The sequence below is a fragment of the Vulpes vulpes genome, chromosome 14 (genome assembly GCF_048418805.1).
Source record: "Vulpes vulpes isolate BD-2025 chromosome 14, VulVul3, whole genome shotgun sequence".
Lineage (NCBI taxonomy): Eukaryota > Metazoa > Chordata > Mammalia > Carnivora > Canidae > Vulpes > Vulpes vulpes.
This window is the reverse complement of record NC_132793.1, coordinates 56,216,727-56,238,935: the sequence shown is the minus strand read 5'-3', so window position 1 is coordinate 56,238,935 and position 22,209 is coordinate 56,216,727. Positions and strand designations below refer to the sequence as shown.

The following is a 22,209-nucleotide window of genomic DNA, read 5'->3' as shown; positions in this document are numbered from 1 at the left end:
AATGCCAGGATGGTGACTCTCACTTTTATTCCGACCCAAATGAAGGGGTGTTAAGCAGCAAGATATGAGCTGCTTTCCTAAAGGCTCCCTATGATTGCTGTGCATTGAGAACAGATTATAAGGTGGCGAGGGCAAAAGCAGGGTGCTGAGTTAGGAGGCAGTTGCAGTGCCCCAGGCATGAGAAGATGGTAGCTAACTACTTACTGTGCGCTCAGTGCTGCCTGTGGTGTATACAGAGCCCCCCCCCACCCCCGTGCAAAGGGACCACTTCTGTATATTTTTCAGCCTCTGCATTTTTCCCCTTGTAGCTCAGATCTTACGTGAAAGGGAAGGAGGAATCAGTGACATCCGTCATACTGTTTGAGTCATGACTGTGATCATATGAATCCTGTGTATGTGTGTGCAGCATTTTTATAGTTTCCAAAGCATTCTTCTATGTCTATTTTGCCACACGTAGCCCTCACTATAGCCTATTTTGAAAGGGTAGCAGTCCCCAGGTTTATAGGCCATGGCTAGAGGCATCCAGCTGGTTCCTTCTCTTTTCAGGAGGGTGCATATTGGCTTCTGTGAATATGTATAAGCTAAGCAATAACCAATAACCATCTATTCATGGAAGATGGGGTTTGGGTACACTTAAAGAAATTTACTCAGCTGCCGGCTCATTAAAGAGTATATCTATCATTGGTGGTGGCTGGGTTGTCAGGCTGAAAAACCTTCCTTGTTATTGGAATCGGGTCTGTAAATTGTTCAGACGAGATTCTTCATCTAACAAGAACACACACCATTTTCTCCTTTTAAATCCAGCATTTCTTTTGGCAGGATTCACATATCTAACGATGAAGTAGAAAAAAGTGTACTAAAACTGGGGGAAACCCCCAATCCCCCCCTCAAAAAAAAAAACCCAGGAAGAATTATAATACCCAAAGATACTTAATTTTTGCTAAGCAGTGTTACTAGGTACAGTGTTGCCTTGTGTATGTCAAAATACTTAAGGCAGAGATGGTTTTCATATATGGAATTTAAATAACAAGGCTCGTGACATTTTACTTTTAACCTGCAAGATACATCGAATACAATTAAAATATTCAAGTTAATGTCAAAGAAAATAACAAGTAACTTCTCTCTGTGATTTAATTTGAATTTCAAGGACATTTTCAGCATTTCAGACAAAGGACGAGGGAATTGTAGAAATTGCTCTACGTTACAGTAGTTGAGAAAGCAGAGTATGTATGTTGTGTGATGTAACAGCTTTTGCCAGATTTGAATGAAAAAAACCTCTGAATGGGAAAATATGCCTTTGTAGTCAAAGGGAATAATATATCACTTGAATTGTGTTCCTGAATTGCCATTTGTCTGGGAAATTGAATTTTTGAATATAACAGCAGTAAAATGCAAAGAAGGCAGATTAATATAGTGATGACTGAAAAAACTTAAGTGCTCAGGGAAGGAATTTGAACTTACGGTTCACACAATAGTGCTCTATTTCTTTCTTACAAATATGATTATTGAAAAGATTAATATTTTATGTTGGAAAAGGTACTTATTTGAATAAGCTCTCAATTATAATACTCCCCATTAAAGTTTTTTTTTTTTTTTTTTTTTTTTTACTTTACACTTGAAATAGCAGTATGTGTAGAATGCAGTTGACGTTCTGGCTTCTGCTCTGACAAGCTTTTGCAGTACATGATAGGTATAGCCTTTTCAAAATGTTCTTTTTGAACATTCTGCTGGGTAATGGTTTCCCAGTTCGCCTAGGGATCGGTGCCCTGGGTACCATCTGAGACAGTGGCTCATTGTTCCCTGATCCTGTTCTTTTCTGTGTGGACCACTCTTCACATTCCTTCTTCCTCCCTCCTCTTTACTTCTCTTTTCTCACTGATTTAATGCCTCTGTTCAACTATGTTATCAAGTGCCTACGATATGCTATGCCAGGCATTCATTATACCAGGGCCTGGAAATACAGCTCCTTGTGCTCTTGAAACTTACCTTCTTGTGAAAAAGGTGAACAAGAAACAACTGGAACAAATGAAAGCATTCAGTCTGAATAAGCCCAACTAGCAAGTAGTGAGAGAGCAGTGGGTGCACCACTGAGGTAGGGGGTGAAGGCCACTCACTTCATGAGGAAAGAGCTGAGCCTTCCTTCTTGTGCCTTTTCCCCTTGACCCTCTCCCTGATCCTTTGGAGCCTGGCTGCACTCACAACTTTCATGTACCCAGAGGTGAAACCAATGCCACATTATTTTTCTTCCACCCACTCAGAGATCTTCCAGATACAGATGGGCTGTCGTTCCCTAACATGCTTTCACTTTCTTATTTCCTATTAAGAATTCACTCAGGATTACGTATATCAGAAGGCTTTCCTGATCCTTCCATCACGCCCTTGCTTCATCCTCTGCAGACCGCACATGCTGGATTTGCTATGATTATAGACCTTCTCACATTGCCTTGTAAGGTTTGTCTTCCATCCCTTACTATGCCACCCCCGACTGCTCCAGTGAAAGCCAGGTCAGCATGATTCTGTTTATCTTTGTTTTTCCAGAGGCTAACACAGTGTCTGGAGAAAATAAGTTTCAATGACTTTGGATTTTTTTTTTTTTAGCCAAATTAATGAATTGTTTAATCTTACAGTACTTGCTCTTACAGTAATTTCAAGCCTCTAATGTACTTCTCTTCTAAGACATGACTGATTAAATGAAAGCATAAAAGGTAACATAGTAGGGGATTCATTTAAGAAACTAAATGCATTCTTGTCAGTTAAATAACATGTGAAAGGTACATTAATAACTGGTTTCCTCTGTTTTACTATTTATATTTTTCACAACCGAAGAGAGCAGGATTCTGAACCACATTTAGGATTAATCAGAAGAAACCTAACAGGCATACAGAAAAACAACATAATTATATATATGGTTTTATATATGCACTGGAAAGTGAAATAGATAAGTCATTTGAAGAGCTGTATGATTCATGATAATGCAATCCATTATGTGGCTCACCTTAAATTATACAGTATCACTGAAAAAACATGCCGTGGCTCTAAAATATTTTATATGGGTGGTGTCATCATACATTTGAAGGAATAAGTATAGATATTTAGAAGTTTTCATGGGAAGATTTTTAAACATTTTTAGAAGTTTACATTTTCAATAGTGACACGTTTTTATTTGCCCACTTCTAAGATGAAAAGAAAATGATTTTATCAAGTTCATTCTTAAGGTTTTAAAACTGTTTGCCATCTTTTCCAATAGTTTAAAAAAATAAATAAATGAGTACCATCCAGTTTAGTGGTCATCGACTTTAAACGTCATGGCATTTTTGTATTTTAGTACAGCCTTCTTAAGTCTACGTATGTTTTTACCCTCTTTAGTCATAGCAGTTTTAAAGAATGGTCATTAGGTTCCTTGGACATAAATTATTGCCCCCAAAAGGGAAAGAATATAAACAACACAAATACCGAAGTCTATTTTTTTTTTTTTTTTTTTGTTAAAATAGGTACATTTCAAGATCCTTTTATGTTGTTCTTCTGAAATGTCTATTAGTAGATGGTAAAATGATAAATTCAGCTGAATATAAAGGAGAGAAGGGAAGAAGAAATGCAACTCCGAGTTAATAATTTCTTTTTTTTAAAATAATTTCTTAACTTCTGTTTTCTTCCTATGTGGCAGAGAAACTTAGGTAAACTCATTAAGTTTTAGTTGAATGATAATTCTTATTATTTATAAGAGAAGCGTAGCATCATTGTAATTATACTGTCAAAGTGGATGTTTGCTTTTGTTTTAATTTATTGTGAGTTCAGAAGGAAGAGTTGTTTCATCACGAGTTTCTATGATCAGCACATAAAAAATAACAAGAAAATAGTGAGCAGAGGCCAGAGTTGCAGCTTCTGCTTCATTTGATAACCTGTTACGATAACATATATGTCGTGAATATTCTTAATTCTTGGTTGAAAATATTGATTAAGATGGAAGGGTTTCTGTTTTTTTTTTTTTTTTTTTAACCTTTAAACATTCCCTAATATAGAGAGCCGGCAGTGATGGATGGACTAATATGTAATAAATACAGAATCAGAGGTCTGGAATAATCTTTGAAATATCACCTCCTACTCCCTGAATCTCAGAAGTAGTACGCCAAAGGATTTGACCTCCTAAAGGTCTTTGAAGAAAATTTCATTACTTTTTTTTATTGTGATATAGATCATACATACAGATGCATACGTAGAGCTTAAACAATGTAAAGAACAGCCATAAATTCCTATAGGACCACCACCCATGTCAAGAAATAGAACATTACCCTTGCCCCAGAAGTCCTCTCTATGTGAAGTTGCATCTACTTTTCTATCAAAACTGGCTCCAATTTTCAAAGTTGTGTTCAGAGATTACATGTAGAATCACTGGGTTTGGTTTTCCCCCCTCCCCAAGTGTCAGGAATTCATTACTGGAAAGAGTTAAACTCCACAGAGACCCTGTCTAGACCAGAAGTATTTCTATTTCCGGTACTTTAAAAATGCATCTAGTGGCTGAAAACAAAAGTGTATCATGTAGGTAATTGTGCCGGGTGATGTTTGTCAAATTAGCTGTGGAGAGCATCCTTTTCTCTGTCTTTGAAATGCAGAGGCTTAAGATGAAGAAACGTTATTAGAGGTTTGGGTGGATGGGGTTGGGAAGAGACTCTTGGATTGACACCAATTAATTCCATCTTTCCTGATGCTGTAACAAATCCAGGGGTACTATAACCAGTTGAAATAGCAGGGTAGAAAGTGGCTACCAGAAGGCAATTTTCAGTTAAGACGTCAGACAAATGATTTCACAGTAATCAAGTTTTTCATAAGAAAAAAAAATTGTACTGCCATTCTTGACTAGACACTAGATCTTTAAATACACACCTCAATGCTCTGCCCATAAAAATGTTGCTTTTCTTCATTTTGATAGGTGCAACATTATGTCCAAACTTATTTCTTATGGCACTTTCTTACGTTGGGCCATTTGTTTGGTTTTGTCTTACCATATTTTGGATTATTGATCAGTGAGCAGACACTTTATTACTGTTAAAAGAAGTTATAAATACCATTGAAATGGTGTTGGTGTTGAGCAGATGGGTGCTGATTTCTGCAGTTTTTTGTTTTTGTTTTTGAATATTTTCCCCTGGGATAGCTGTTGGCAAAGTGTAACAACCTGCCATTAGATTACTGGAACAGAAAGAAAAAAAGGAAGGAAAAGTAAATTAACCATACAGAAGTCTACATATATTTTTTTTCTAAAAAGAGAAAAGCACCCAACACTTTTAAATATATTTATTATAATTAAAGGGTGTAAAAATACTTGTCAGATTTAATATTACATCTCTCCAACTTTGTTTCTTTATTTTAATTTTCCCTTACCCTCCTGTTTATTTCTATGCCCTGTAGCAGTTCCACTTAATAATCATTGCTGCCAGCACAGACCTGCCATCAGCCAGAGATGTGACAGTTCACAAAGAGAGATGTTTGGCATTCTAGGACACAGAGGACATTAAATTTGGTGTGAGACAGAACAGATCTTCTTTATTTTGACCTATAAAACATAGATGCTATTGTAAAAAATATCACTACACAAAATATCTTCAGCCAATAGTTCTGGATGATATCAATCTTCATGGTTTGCCCTGTGTTTTATTACTGTATTTTTTTGCCTCCTCCTCTTTATATTTTGAAAGGAAAACCAAAGGGATTCACTATACTATATATCAATTTTGAAGCAACTTGTCTGGTTTCAGAGGCGTCTCTGAATGGAGCGTTCCATTTTTTTGTTGTTGTTAGAGTATATTCTGTAACATGTTTAAGGATCAGAGGTTTTATTATCACTAGCTGGGGCAAAGAGCAAGAACTAATCAATATTCTTCCGTAGATCTGTATCTGGGTTTCTTACCACCCTATATGTTTCCTGTTTTTCCTTTACTTCTGCTTGAGAGCTTTTCTAGTTAAAGTCTCTCACATCTCACACACAATCCATTAGGGTTTTCCACTTTCTCTACCTTTAAAATATACTCAGAATCTACTAACCACTTGTTACCTCAGCTGCTACCACCTTGAACTGAATACTGGGATTAGACAGAAAAAGATAAAATTATATAAAAATACTATATAAATAATAACATAATAATTTATAATAATATAAATTTTTTTTAAATTTTTATTTATTTATGATAGTCACAGAGAGAGAGAGAGAGAGGCAGAGACACAGGCAGAGGGAGAAGCAGGCTCCATGCACCGAGAGCCCGACGTGGGATTCGATCCCGGGTCTCCAGGATCGCGCCCTGGGCCAAAGGCAGGCGCCAAACCGCTGCGCCACCCAGGGATCCCTATAATAATATAAATTTATAATGATTTCATAAATTAATAAAGTGAATTTATAATAATTGCATTTTTAATAATATAATATATAAGAAGAATATACTTTCCTTGCTTTATACTTTTGCTGCCTTATTCTCCCCCCAGTCCAATCTCAATAAAAGAGCCAAAATGATTAGTTCGAAATCTTAAGTCCAATCTTGTCATTCTCCTCAGACTGCAGTGACTCTGTTTGACTACAAGCCATAGTCCTTATAGAGACCCATAGAGCTCTACTCATCCACTCATCTGAGCTCCTCCCCTGACTTGATTCAAGCACTTTTGCCTCCTCGTGGGTGCTTACCTCCAGCTCTTTCATCTGCGTGGACACATCTACAGACAGCTACTGTGCTCACTCTTGTCCACCTATGAGTCTGGTCAAGTGTCATCTTTATAGTCTCACAACTTATTGCACACCTTACTCAAGCATTCTCACTCTCTATTACTCTGCTTTACTTTTCTTTTTCTGTTATGAACATCATTTCCTAAAATGTAAAATTATTAACTTACTATATGTTTATTATCCATTTTTCTGCTAGAAGGTGAGCTGCATGAGGGCTGAGATCTTCATCTTGTCAGTGGTATATTTTAAGTACTTAGAAATTATGTATTGAATAAATGAGTAAGTATCTATAAGATAAATGATTGGTATAACCCCTGCTGGTTCTTATCATGTTTCTTCCTTCCAGAATCTCACAGCTACGCTTATCTGTAATTGGACAAATGGGTGGCATCGTAGTGAGCTCTCTTAGATGCAACATCCCAAACCAAATATTAGAACCAAAATTGTAAAAGGCAAGTAACGTGATTATTTTTAAGTGACCTAAAATCCTTATTTTTGTCTCTCTCAAATCTACAAACCTTCATTTTCTCTTCTGGTTCTAAAAAATTATGAAGGAAAAGGAGAAATTTTCAATATAGATTTAAATCCTTCTTTATAGCTATGTGACTCTAAGTACGGCAGTTCTCCATTAATTTCTAGATGGCCCTCTGCCTGTGTCTCTGCCTCTTTCTCTTTCTCTCTCTCTCTCTCTCTCTCTGTGTGTGTGTCTTAAATAAAACATCTTTAAAAAAAAAAAAAAAAAACAAGAGTCAGGGCAGCCCAGGTGGCTTAGCGGTTTAGTGCCGCCTTTGGCTCAGGGCCTGTGTCTCTGCCTCTCTCTCTCTCTCTCTCTCTCTCTCTCTCTCTCTCTCCCTCCCCCTGTGTCTCTCATGAATAAATAAATAAAACATCTTTATAGATGGGAGTGAGGAATGAGAATCTTGGAATAAGTGCAGAATAGGATCAGATAAGAAAAGAGATCATTGTCTAATTCTCTTAGTCTATTTAGGCTGTTAAAACAAAATACCATAGACTGGGTGGCTTATAAACAACAGAAAATTATTACTCTCAGTTCTGCGGGCTGGGAAGTCTAACATCAAGACACCAGCAGTTTTAGTGTCTGATAAGAACCTGCTTCCTGATCCATAGATGGCCATCTTCACATTGCATCCTTACATGGAAGGGACAAAGGAGCTCTCCAGGGTCTCTTATAAGGACACCATGTCCTCTTCATCTACCACCGCCACCTAATCATCTATCAAAGGTCCCACCTCCTAGTGTCCTCACATTGAGGGTTAGGATTTCAAACATCTGAATTTTGAGGAGGGACACAAACTTTCTGTTTAGAGTGCCTCTCTATTGCCAGATTTAGAAATAAAGCTATATGAAGATTAAAGAAGGAAAGTTTTTTGGAGGAAGTTTGGCATTAAAATCCACAAAAACATGAAAAAATTCATTTCTGGCAATATTTTTTTTTTTAAAAAAAGCAACCACTGTACATATCATGGCCTAGTTGTAAAGAATCATTATTTAGGTTAGTATATTAAAATAGTCTGGGAGAGCTCACAGGATAACATTTGAAGACAATATGGGTTCTGAATGAAAGGGTAAAGATCCCATATAAATTAATGAAAAATATAGATCCACAGAAAATGTAGTGGAAGTATCGGTTGGGTGCTGGAACAAAAGGTGGATTAAAAATTTTACCAAGCTTTGGCTGAAAAATTTTACCAAATGCTAATCAATGAAAAGAGGAATCCTTTAGTTCAGGTTTACCCCACAAACAGATCACAGTGTCATACACTAAAAAGCTGGAAGGGACAGCCAGTACATTTGATTAGAGAATCAAGGTCCCAAACATTTGAGATGGGTTGGAGCAAAACAAATACAGTTTAATACAGTTGTTGAGGACTTCTCTCTTTAGTCCAAAAAAAAAAAAAAGGGAACTGCATAATCAAAGGATGGTAAAGTTATATAGTATAGTATACAGGGATCATTAGAATTCTAGTAGCTACCAGAAAAAAAAGTCTGATGTGAAGATGTACTATTTTAATGAACACTCAGGGTACATACAGGGACATTTCCTAGGATTTTTCACTTTCGGAAACCACGTGTTAAGAGGGACTGGATAAATGGGAACTCTTTCCAAGAATGTTGGTCAGAGTGGTAAATGAAGGAAGCGGGATGAGCTATCTGGGAAGTATACCGCCTAGGCACTGACAATGTATTTCATTTAATCCCCCTTAACTCTCTAAGTGAACTCATATCAACTATACAGAAAATTTATATTGCTCTTTTTTACTAAATAGAAATTATCAATGAAACTTTCAAATGGACACAGTCTTGGGAAAATATTTTGACAGAACTAGCTCAAGAAGAAATAAAAATCTTGAGAAGGTCTCTAACCATTAAAGGGATTCAATCACTTGTTAAAAACTTATTTATAAAAATATCTCAAAAAGGCTGAAACATTTTTGTATGAAAGTTCTATGAACAATTTCAAGCATATACAAACTGCACAAAATAGAGTCTTAGGAGAATGTTTTATTCCCAAGTCATTTTATAAGGCTTGGATAATCTTTATGTCAAACCAGAGAACAGAGTATGATAAGGGAAGATGAAGGGTAAATCTTACTTGTAAAATTAGATGCAAAAATCCTCAGTGAAATAATGAAAACTGAATCCAGCCACGTATTTAAAATAATGTATCATGTCTGAAGATGTTTTATCCAACAAGTTAAAGAGTGGCTTGACATCAGAAAATTTATTAAGGTAATTCCCCACATTAATAGTAAAGGGAAAAAAATTTACTTAATAATTTCACACAAAAACTTCGATAAAATACAGTGTCTTATTGTAATAAAAACTCTTAGCAAACCAGAAATACAAAGCACCTATTTCTGACTAGATAAAGGGGAGTCTACCAAGAGCCACAGCAAATGTCATACTTGATGCTGAAACATGAGAAGTGTTTCCTTTACATGAGAAACGAGACATGTCTACTCTCACTGCTTCTATTCACTGTTGTACTAGATGTCCTAACCAGAGCAGTAAAACAAGAGAAATGAAAATGGAAGTATCGTATACATATATAAATTAATATATTTATGTTATATATAAATTTACATTTAGATGAATATACAATAAAACCATTATACAGTTTTTTCTTTGAAGCAACACTGATCCAAAATGTTTTTAAATGATGCATAAAGACTGAAGAAAATTAGATTATCTTTATTTGTCATGTATGGGTTTTACAAATATATTTTTTGTTTCTATTGAGAAGTGTTGATATTAATGGAAAAAAAACATGGGCCAAAGTCTAAAGAGTCTTTGACCTAAAAATTCTTCAATTAAAATGTTTTGACTTAGATATAGTATATTTTTGTAACAATGATAATTTAAAGAGAAATTTCTGTACGAAAAATAGTTTAATACGTTGGGTCCCACAGACTTTAATCTTGCTGGGCAGTAATGGTATATGATTTGGGAGTGGCTTTCAGCTGCATGTAACAAAAGAAATGAAAATGTTTTCAATAAGATGGAAGTTAATTTCTTTCATAAAGGCAAGAGATTTATCTGTTTTGGAGATTAGGTGGTCTGGCTTTTCCATATATTCAGCAGGGACCCAGGCTCCCTCCAGGCTACCACTCTTACATCTTTAGGTATAACCCTTGTCCTCACGGTTCAGAACAGCTGTTAAAGCTCCAGCTGCCACATGCCCTCCTTACCCAGCAGGCTAGAAGAAGGGGCAAAGAAGGGCACACGAATAATATTTTGGCTTTACCTATCGGCAGTTGAGTTTGAGACATGTCATCCTCTAATTGAGCAGTAGCGTAACCAGCTAACAATTAGGGTTCTTGTGATGAAGGAGGAAGGTAAAAAGGGATATTGTAAGCCTAGTGGTCCCTGTTACAGGTGGCTATTTCACTTCAAATAAAGCTGGTTTAATTGTTGAAAGATTAGAGGAGACATACCCGTTATTTAATTTCACCTTGTCCCTTTCAGTGTAGGAATAAGTGTGTCATTGAGCTGTTTAAGACAATTTTGTCACTGGGAATAGTAAACAAACTTGCATAGAAATCGGAAATAACACACCATAATAAGCTTCATTAAAATTCAGTTATTTGGAGTGAAATTGCCTAATTCTTTCAGGCAACTCATGCTAACAAATTCTACTTAGCATAATTGCTGGGTTAATACTATCTCTTTTTCCAGATTAAATATTTTTGATTCACATTTATTATGGCAGTTGTCCCCTGCACTTGGAGTAATAGCACACTGTTTATTCTAGGACACAGAACCAAGTCTTTTTTTTTCTACCATTTCCACCTGCTCACTCTCAAACTGTTATATTTTTTTAAAATTTTTATTTATTTATGATAGTCACACAGAGAGAGAGAGAGAGGCAGAGACATAGGCAGAGGGAGAAGCAGGCTCCATGAACCGGGAGCCCGACATGGGATTTGATCCCGGGTCTCCAGGATCGCGCCCTGGGCCAAAGGCAGGCGCTAAACTGCTGCGCCACCCAGGGATCCCTTTATTTTTTATTTTTTTAATTTTTATTTATTTATGATAGTCAAACTGTTATAAACACACACACTGAGACTGTTGTTTCTGTACTTTGTAGTGCAAGCATCATTATTTCCTCATTATTAAAAAAAAGATCAAGACTAAGTAGTCATCAGAACATGCACAGTCTGTGTTTTCTGCTCTTTAAAGATCGTGGCAGTTTTGTTGTGTGTACATAAAGACTTAAAACAACTTTAAAGGTTAAGAGTGGGAGGTGCGAATTTTAGTGCTTCAAGTAAATTTAGAGAGTATTCCCAAGTATTTCTCTCACTTGGCATTTCTTGACTTTACTGAGGGGCAAAAATGAACATTTGCAAAAATATAGAGCACTCCTTAAAAATATTTATGAATTTGGTCAGAATCTCACTAGGACTGTTGTTTTTATTTATTTATTTATTTTTAAGATTTTATTTATTTATTCACAAGAGACACAGAGAGAGAGAGGCAGAGAGACAGACAGAGGGAGAAGCAGGCTTCACGCAGGGAGCTGGATGCGGGACTCCATCCTGGGACTCCAGGATCACACCCTGGACCGAAGGCAGGCTCTAAACCGCTGAGCCACCCAGGGATCCCTTAGGACTGTTATTTTGAGCTTGAAAATATAGATTCATTAATTTGTCTTGAAAAATTAGCTGGAGATAATAGCCAGTAAAGTATTGACAAGTCAAGGGGAACTTTGTCATATGTCAGAAGGAACTTATAAGGTTAAAATCTGACCAAAAAAAAAAAAAAAATAGTAGTTAAAAGAGTAAAACAGAATAAACATCTGAAGATGTGTTTAAATTTATATAGGTACTAGTATGTGTCTAGACTATCTAGGGTAGCATTTAATATGGCCATACACAAAATTGGCTAATAATGAAAAATAAAAGTTGATTCCTATTACATGTCATACACAAAAATATATTTCAGATGGATTCAAAAGTTAATTGACAAAAATGAAAGCAAGGCTCACCTAATCTCAGGTTTGGTGAAGGACTTAAAAATGAGAGAAAAACACAAAGGAAAAAATACGGATCATTTGATTTCACAAAATATAACCTAGATTTATTTATATCACACAGTGTAAGTGCATAGAACAGAGAGATTTTAGAATACACACAAAATAGTTATTCGAAGTTACATTATTTAAGGAAGTGAAATTAATAACGGGGTGTCCTGTGAGGTAGTACACTTTGCTGTGTTTCTCTTTAAGTTTATTTATTTTTTTAAGTAATCTCTACACCCAGCATGAGGTTTGAACTCATGACCCTGAGATCAAGAGTCACATGCTCCTCTGAGCCAGCCAAGTGCTCCTCCTATGTTGCTTTAACTCTTTTTTTAGATGATTGATTGATTGATTGATTTGAGAGAAAGAGAAAGTGCATGCGAGAGTGTGGGAGGGAGAGGCAAAGTGGGAGAGAATCTCCAGCAGACTCTGCGCTGAGTGCAGAGCCTGTTGTGGGGCTGATCTCATGACCACAAAATAATTGGAGAATTCTATATGCTATGCTGTGCTCACCACAAGCATAGCTACCATCTGTCACCATATGTGGCTACTACAGTATCTTTGACTATATTCCATATGCTGTGCCTATTTATTCCCATGTCTTATTTGGTCCAAAACTAGAAACCTGTATCTCGCATTCCCTTTGCTCATTTTGCCATACTCTAGCTCTCTTCCGCTCTGGCGAGAATGTGTTCTCTGTTTCTGATCTGGTTCTGATTTTGTTTGTGTATTCTTTTGTTTTGTTTTTTAGATTCCACATATTGTGACATCATATGGTATTTGTCTTTCTGTTTGATTTATGTCACTTAGCATAATACCCTCCAGGTCTATCCAAATTGTCACAAAGGGCATGATCTCATCCTTTTTATGGCTGTGTAATATTCCATTATATGTGCTCCACATCTTCCTTATCACTCCATTAATCTAGGGACCCTTATGTTACTTCCATTTCATGGATATTGTAAATGGTGCTGCAATAAACATAGGGGTGCATATAGCCTTTCAAAATAGGGTTTTTGTTTTCTTTGGTTAAGTCCTCAGTAGTGAAATTAATGGATTATATGGTATTTCTATTTTTAATTTTTTGAAGAACCTACATACTCTTTTTCACAGTGGCTATACCAATTTACCTTTCCACCAATGGTGTACCAGGATTTCTTTTTTCCCACATCCTCACCCATACTTGTTATTTATTGTGTTTATTATTTTACCATTCTGTCAGGTGTAAGGTGATAGTTCATTGTGATTTTGATTTTCATTTTCCCTCTTTTTTTTAAGATTTCATTTATTTATTCATGAGAGACATAGAGAGAGAGGCAGAGACATAGGCAGAGGGAGAAGCATGCTCCCTGTGGGGAGCCTGATGCGGGACTCAATCCAGGACCCCAGGATCACGACCTGAGCCACCCAGGTGCCCAATTCTTATTTTCCTGATGATTAGTGATGTTGAGCGTCTTTCCATGTGTCTGTTGGCTAGCTGTATGTCTTCTTTTAAAAAAATGTCTCTTTTGGTTCTTTGCCCAATTTTTAATCAGGTTGGGTTTTTTTTGTTTTGTTTTTTTGGTGTTGAGTTGTATATGTTCTTTATATATTTTGTGTGTTAACCCCTTATCATTTGCAAATATATAGGAGAACTCCCATTCAAGAATTGCCTTTTTGTTTTATTGATAGCTTTCTTTGCTATGCAAAAGTATTCTATTTTGATGGTAGTCCCAATAGTTTATTTTCACTTTTGTTTCCTTTGTTCTTAGGAGACTTATCTAGAAAAATACTGCTATGTGATGTCTGAGAAATAACTGCCTGTGTTTTCTTCTAGAATTTTTGTGGTTTCAGGTCTCACATTTAGGTCTTTAATTCATTTTGAGTCTATTTTTGTGTATGATGTAAGAAAGTGATCCAGTTTCGTTCTTTTACATGTAAGAGTAAAAGTTTTCCCAGTATCCTTTATTGAAGATTGTCTTCTCCCCATTGTATATTCTTGCCTCCTTTGCCATATATTCATTGACTATAAAAGTGTGGGTTTATTTCCAGGTTCTGTATTCTATTCCAGTGAGCTACGTGTCTATTTTTTTGTGCCAGTACCGTACTGTTTTGATTACTACAGCTTTGTAGTATGTCTTGAGATCTGAAAGATCCCTCTGGCTTTGTTTTTCTTTCTCAAGATTGGAGAAAAAGCAAACAATTAACATACAGCCTGTTTTGAATAACTTTATGAGCCAGACTTTGAGCATGACATAATTTCTCCATTGGCTATGCACAGTGATACGAGGATTTGGGTAGTTCCAGAATCCAGAAACATTTTTATTCCTCCATCAAGGGTTGTTCTAAGGGTGGAGGAAGAGGCGGGGTGGGGGGGGGGCGGGGGGTAGTGCATTCATATGGTTCTAAGAAGCAAGTCAGCGCAATGCCTGGGGATAGGTCTTACAGCTTAGTCATGGTATTGTTGTACAGTGTTCTACCCTCAGGCCTGATGTTTTAAAGAAATCAGTATAAGGGCTTGCTGATCCATGAGCAGATGTACCACGGTATGTGATCTAGCACATGATAAAACATTTTAATGTTTCTAGAACTGTGCTTTCTTACATTTGATATGTACATTTAGTCTGATGACTTTTTTTTTTCTCCTTGTGAAGTTTCTATTAAGTTGAGGGTATACTTAATAACTGATGGTTGGTCCAAGAAATTCAAAGAAATTCAAAGAAATTCAAAGAAATTCAAAGGCAAAACAAAACAAAACAAAACTTCAACCTAAACCTCACAGTTTATTTTTTATTTTATTTTTTTATTATTTTATTTTTTTAGAAAGATTTATTTATTCATGAGAGACACAGAAAGAGAGGCAGAGACACAGGCAGAGGGAGAAGCAGGCTCCCTGCAGGGAGCCTGACGTGGGACTCGATCCTGGGACTCTGGGATCAGACCCTGAGCCAAAGGCAGACATTCAACTGCTGAGCCACCCAGGCATCCCTAAACCTCACAGTTTATTTATTTTTTTAAAAGATTTTCTTTATTTATTCATGAGAGAGACACAGAGAGAGAGAAGCACAGACACAGGCAGAGGGAGAAGCAGGCTCCACGCAGGGAGCCCGATGTGGGATTCGATCCTTGGTTTCCAGGATCACACCCTGGGCCGAAGGCAGGCGCCAAACCGCTGAGCCACCTGGGCTGCCCCTTAAACCTCACAGTTTATACAAAAGTGAACTTAAATTGGATCACAGTTAAATGTAAAACATAAAAAAAAACTTTTAGGAAAAAACATAGGAGAAAATCATCAGGACCTATGGCTAGGTGACAAGTCCTTAGACTTGAACTAAAAGTGTGATCCATAAAAGGAAAAATTGATCATTGGAATCCTCAAAACTAAGAACTTTTTCTCCAAAAAAACCCCTGTGAAGAGGATATGAAGACAGGCTTAGATGGAAAGATATATTTGCAAACTACATATCTGACAAAGGCCTTATATCTCAAATATATATGTGTGTGTGTATATATATATATATATATATGTATATATAAGATATTTATTTATTCATGAAACACAGAGAGAGAGAAAGAGGAGAGACACAGGCAGAGGGAGAAGCAGGCTCCATGGAGGGAGCCCGATGTGGGACTCAATCTTGGGACTCTGGGATCCCGCCCTAAACTGAAGGCAGACGCTCAACCACTGAACCACCCAGGTGTCCCTATCTCGAATATATTATAAGCTTTCAAAATGGAACAGTGAAAAACCCCAAGCAATCCTATTAGAACATGAATCCCTATCATACTTGCTAAAATGTACAACTAGTAATAACACCAAATGATAGCCAGCATGTGGAGAACTGGATCACCCATACATTGCCAGTAGGAATCTAAAAATGACACAGCAACTCTGGAAAAGAGTATGACTGTTTCTCGCAAAATGGCCATATCACCCAGCAATTGCATTCTTGAGCGTTTATCCGAGAGAAACAGAAATTTATGCTCACACAAAAACCTGCACATGCCTCTTCATAGCAGCATAATTTATAGAAGCCTCGAACTGGAAACACTCCAACTGTCCTTCAAAAGGTGAATAGTTAAACTATGGTACATCTATACCACGAAATAAGATTCAGCAGTAAAAAGCAATGAATTATTGATATGTACAAGTTGGATGGGTCTCCAGGGGATTGTGCTGAGTGAGAAGCCAATCGCAGGGATAACCCACTGTATGATTCTGTTTATAAAACATTCTAGAAATAACAAACAGAGGAGATGGAGAACAGATTTCCTCACTGTGTTGTGAACTGTAATTGTGCAGGATGTTACCATAGGGAGGAATTAGGTGAAGGGTATATGGGATCTCGCTGTATTATTTCCTCCACTTTCGGGTAAATCTATGATGATCTTAAAAGCAAACAAACAAAAAACTAAATGGTTCCTTCAACTCGAGGGAAAAAGGACAAAAGTCTCGAGCTTGTAGTTAAGTCACCTGCCCAGGATCCCACAGCCTGTGGGTAGCAAAGCTTAGACCTGAACTGAGAGAGCGGACTTTAAAGCTTGCCTCTGTTTCTACAGCCCGTGCCCCCTTCCTGGTCTCACTCAAGGTTGACAGCAGTAATTTTTACATGCAGGCCTTGGTGGCCATTTCTCCAAAGGAAGAAATGGAGAAAGGACAAAAGAAAAATTGAAATTAAAGAAATTCAGAGAAAATTAGGGTCAGGTGTTAGGTTGTAGTCAAACTCCCCTCGATTGTGTTTCCCCCCAAAAATCCCTGGCAGTGCCTCTGAAGTATTTCAGGACCACCTAGGGATCTTGATAAAGATGGAGGCAGTCTGGAGTGGGGCCTGGGACCATTTCTGATAAGCTCCCAGGTGCTGCTAAAACTGAGGTTGTCTACTTTGTACATTTGTGTGTTAGAGAAATTATTGATAATGCAGGAAGCTTATTGTGCCCACAGCCTGGGCCGTCATCAGACCCAACAGCTCCAGTGCCATCCACTTAAGTGTTTTGGGATTTAATTTGTCCTGTTATCTAAGCTAATTAAGATTAAAACGTCCAAAGCTTCCATTTATTCCGGGGTATGCATTTTTAACTTTATTTTGTTGTTGTTGTTGTTACTGAATAGCACAAATAAATAAAATTGTGCCAAAGGCTTTGAGATGCCCTTCTTTCAAAGTCAGTCTTTAATTATTGATGCTTTTATCAGGCTTTCTGAAAGGTGCCATGTTTCCTGAAGTAACTAAAGCTTGATGTGGCTTTACGTTATGATGGGAAATTAATAAATGAGTATGAGAACTGAGGAAATGAAGTGTGAAATTGTGTGGTATTTCAAAGTGTGAGCTGCTTTTGTGATCTATATTTTATCACATACTAGGTCACATTTGCTTGTGCGTTTGCTCGTTGGTCAGCAGGCCTGGAGGCTCTAGTTGTTTCTTTAAAACATCAGGGCCTGAAGGGTAGAGCTCTGTGCAGCTGCAACGCTGGCCAGGACTCTTTCATTTCATGGAGTGTTGTGCTGACTTGCTTCTGAGGAACAAGTTGATGCCTTTTTCTTTTTTCCTCCTCCCTAGAACAGTCCCTGATGGTGGAAATAATGACACACAAAGATGCCCTTGAGAAGCTCACTTTCTCGGTAGTCTCTGGTCTCCAGTCTCCTCCACTTCAGCCTCCACCCCACAGCCAGAACAGTCTATGACACCTCTGATCCCATCACCTACAGGATAAAGACCTATCCCAGGTCCTCTTGTGGATTGGTCCCTACCTTTCTCACCTGCCTCGTTTTCTGACCCTCCCACCCTTCCAGTGTTCCTCGAGTTCTGGCTATACTAAACTACTTGTGGTTCTTAGAACTTAGCTTGCTCACTGGCCTCAGGGTTGACCTATAAGCTCTGTTCTCTATTTGGGATGTTTATTCTCTCTTGGCTGCCTGATGGACGGTTGATGCTAGCTCAGTCACTTCCTCCGTGAGCCTGCCTCAGTCAAGGCTGTTTGGTTTCAAGAAATAGAAACCCACTGAGGTGATCACAGACAGAAGTGTTTATATAAGTTGAGAAAAGCAGACCACTTCACGTTTTCCTGAACAGAGAAGGAAATGTGCTAGGATTTTGGGATAGAACCCAGTTAGGACCCAAGGATGCTCCTGTGGTGTTGCCTGGTTCCCGTCACTTCTGTGTCTGCTCTATTCTTCTCTTTTGATTTGTGAAGTCATGTTCCGGCTTCTCTTTCCTGTCACTTCAGCTTGCTAAGGGCTTTGCTGTGGCTTCCCCTGATGTCGTTTTGGCCCTTCAGCTAATATCTCATTTTTTGCAAAATCATTTTCAGGAAGAGGTGTCTAGATTGGCCCAGTTAGGTCAAGTGGCTAATTAGCAACAGCTGAAGAATGGGCCCCACATTTCAGGGCTGGGGGTGGGGGTGTCCTGGTCCTGCTGCTTTGGTTCCACCACTCAGTGGCAAATGGCCCTTCCTCTTTCACCCAAGTCCCACTTTGTGAGCTCTTACACACAGTTTGACTTCCCTTTCACTCAAAGGGTATATGGTTCTGAGCTTTTTGGGCCTAGCATTTCAATTCATATGAAGAAGCCCTGGTTCAAATTCTAGGGTGGTTTTACCCTCTCATGGTTTTCTTGCCAAGTATGAAGAAGAAGTTGACTTTTTGGAATGGGTGCATGCTCTCACGATATTATCTAAAATCTGGTGGTGCTGGCAGTGCAGGGGACTCAATTGTGTTTATTTGGGGGAGCAAATACAATTAAATTTAAAAGAAAGATTTTTTTTTTATTTTAGATCTCTTGCACTATGAAAATGTATCTACTTGAGCGAGCTAAAGATAGCAAAATTACATTTAGGTTAATATCATTCAGCTCTCTAAACTTCCTGACTATTCCAGCGAGAGTGCTTTAGATGAAAAGGGGCAAAGTTTTTCTGGGAACGTATTTAAGTGGAAATATCCTAAAGAAACTCAATTAAAGCTGAAATCACTCAGAGAATTATGGAGTTTTCTCGTTAAATACACACCGCATCCTACACATTCTTCCATAATGCCCCATTTTGAGAATTTGTCTTACAGAATACCGGTTCTGTAATGGGGAAGATAAGAACATGGTGAAGATTTGATTGATTATTGGCAAGAAAAATAACTGTTTTTGAGGGGTCTATTCCAAATAGCCTGTGTGATCCTCTTGACAAACCTCTTACTTCATGCTGGGACTTGAAAAATATATAGCGTGATTTCCCACTGGGAGTGTCAGAAGGAGGAGAAGAAGAATTGGGTAAAATTTTTTGAATTATAAAATATGTTCTCTTTTTCTCTCTCCATTACTTTCTTTCTCTCTCTCTCTCTCTCTTTTATTCTTTATCCGGGAGCCATAGAACCTACACGTGCCTTGTTTTTCTCACCTATAAGAAGAGGCTGTTGATGCCTGTCATCTTTACTTATTATGATTATTCTGGAGGGTCATGGGCATGTACCTTATAAACCGTTATGTTGTAGAAAGGTGAGACACTGTCAGGGTTTAGTATGTGCAGTGGGGGGAACAAAGATGCCTGACATGTGGCCCCTACCTCAAGGGTTAGCAATTAGCTTGGGAGTCAGGCAAATCTAGTCTCCTCATCCAAACAAGAGTCTAAGGATTTGGAGTAGGATCTGCTACCATTGTAAGCCCCCTCCTCCTGCCTCAGATGATTCTTATTATTGGATAAGTTTGGGAACTACTGAGGCAAGATTTGACTCTCATTTCCTAAATTCATGAAATGAGGGAAGAAATGCCTACCCAGAAGATTGTGATGGAGTATGAATAAGGGGACATTCCTGAAGGTGCCCACATGGTACTTAGAACATGATTTGATAGGTACTTAGTGAATGGTAGCTCTCCTTCCTTTCCACAAAATGAAGAAAGAATTGATAGAACCTGAATGGAAGTACAAATGAAAGGGTCCTGGCAATTGAGAGCAGTGGGAAGAGGAGCTTGTTTCCACTTGAGAAGGAGAGATGAGTTCCTTCTGCTGGCCTGTCACTATGAAGCCTGATGTGTGCAGCAGGTTTCGTGGGTAGGCTTTGGGATCTCCTGGTTCTACAAGACAGTGTTTCAAATCCTGCATTTTCATTGAAGAGCTGAGGGACCTGGAACATGTCACTTAACCTCATTTTGTTAGTTTTCATGTTTATATAGTAAGAATAATTAAAAAAAACAAACAAACCCTAACTCATAGGATTGTTGTGAGGCAGTAAAGCACTCATTCATTCATTCATTCATTCAACAAGCATTTTTGAGCACCTGCTATCTGTCAGGCATTGTTCTGTATGCTCGGGATGTAGCAGTGAACAAAGCAGAAGAAGGCAGGAGAAGCAGAACACTGCCATATAGTCAGTGCTCAAGAAATGAGAGCCATTATTAGGCGCAGGGCCACAGAATCAAAATCATAGGTCGGAGCTGAAAGGAAAACCAGAACTCCTGTGGGATGTTGTTGATGTTGCTCATTGTATACATATTCGGTAGCTGTTGATGCACTGGAAGTGTGTACCATCATTTATTTTTTCTAGAAGTAGTGATTGATTGATCACTGTGTGATCTGAGTACGTGCTCCTATTAAATCCTTCTTGTGAGCCAAGGCTCAAATTTTGAAGCAGTTGGTGGTAGTTAGACTTGTAATCATTGACCCTAGGATATGATAAATTTAACAAGTCCCCATGATGTGCGTATGTATGTTTTGAAGGCAAGGCATTGATTGATAAGGAAGATGAAGGAGAGAACAGGAGTAAGGGTATATACCACCTTGACTTCATTCTCATTAGCTACAGTTGGTCAACAACCTGTTCATTATGATCAAGATTAACATATTAATAGATTGTGCTGACCGTTTTGTTCCTAGTCTCAGTCTATTGTTTATTTATTTTGCTGGAGACCCTCTTTGTATACACGCATTGATAGCGCATCAAAACCTTGCATCAGGGTTTTGGCAAAGTACCCAAAAGCCAGTTACTCCTCGTCAAAAGTGTTGTGATAACAGAAGCAGTCAAGAGAAGCAGGCAGGAACGTTAAGATGGCAGGAAGAGAGATGCCATTGTTATATTTTAGAGGCATTGTTGTTGAGCACAAGTGCGTGCTGTCTTCATAAATTAGCAAAGCTGAGGATTAGCACTGAGCTTTTGTGAAAATTAGTGCTGTTTGTGCAGTTTATTGATGGTGTAGATGCTACACTAAAGATATCTACCGCTTTCAAAAATAAGAATTCTCTTTTTTAGTTCTATTTTTAGTCATTTAGTTGGAGAAACAATTTTCTTCACCTTAACATAGTTTCAGTTTGGGATAGAAATTTAAACCCATTTTTATCAAATTAGAGTCACTAATACACACTATTTACTAGAAAAAAAAAGTGTTGCCTTCAGAGTAGACATATGTACATTAGCTTCTAATTAAAAGGTCCTTTGTCAGTAGTCCACCCCTCTGTACTTATCAGCTGTCAGAAGACCTATTTGGACTTATACTGATCTGTTTTTAACATTTGAGATTGTTAGACAAATATCCAAGTTTACCTTATGGTCATTGGACTAATAGAAGAATTTCCTGCCTTCCGGGAACAAAAATACTGAATGGAAAGTTTTTTTTAAAAAGTGTGAAAAACAAATGGTGGCTTTTTTGTAATTCTGCAAGCTGGCGTACTCCCTGACATCTCATGTTTCTTGTGGTCCATGTGGAGCCTCTGCTCTTCCCAAGAGCGGAGAGAGAGCTACAAAGGCTCTACTCATCCTTGAAGATACTGTGATCTGGACTAAGGAGAGGTCAGATGGAACTGAAGTGCACATGAGGCCTTCTCTTGTCATCTCGCTCTGTTTCAATCGCAGCCACTGACATCAAGAGATTTCAGTATATCGTTATTGGAAGGGCAGGGGAGTGGGTATAGTGGACTGTGAGTAGAAGACTATCCAGTTGTCTGCTTTCCCTCATACATCAAAAGCCCACCTGTGCCCTCATGGTAGCCTCTGAGCTTTTTATTTTCATCT

The 22,209-nt window shown here is 37.9% G+C and overlaps 1 protein-coding gene across 18 annotated transcripts in view; it reads left to right on the top strand.

The window, feature by feature from the left end:
- Nucleotides 1–22,209, top strand: part of PAM (peptidylglycine alpha-amidating monooxygenase) — a 274,294-nt gene that overhangs the window by 86,252 nt on the left and 165,833 nt on the right. Inside the window, exon 2 of one of the 18 annotated variants that reach the window (XM_072736683.1) lies at nucleotides 2,325–2,451. The exons of the other annotated variants lie outside the window; for them this stretch is intronic. Within the exon in view, the coding sequence (XP_072592784.1) occupies nucleotides 2,419–2,451 (33 nt within the window). The 5' untranslated portion in view covers nucleotides 2,325–2,418. The remainder of the gene's footprint in view (nucleotides 1–2,324; nucleotides 2,452–22,209) is intronic. 18 annotated transcript variants of the gene reach the window in all.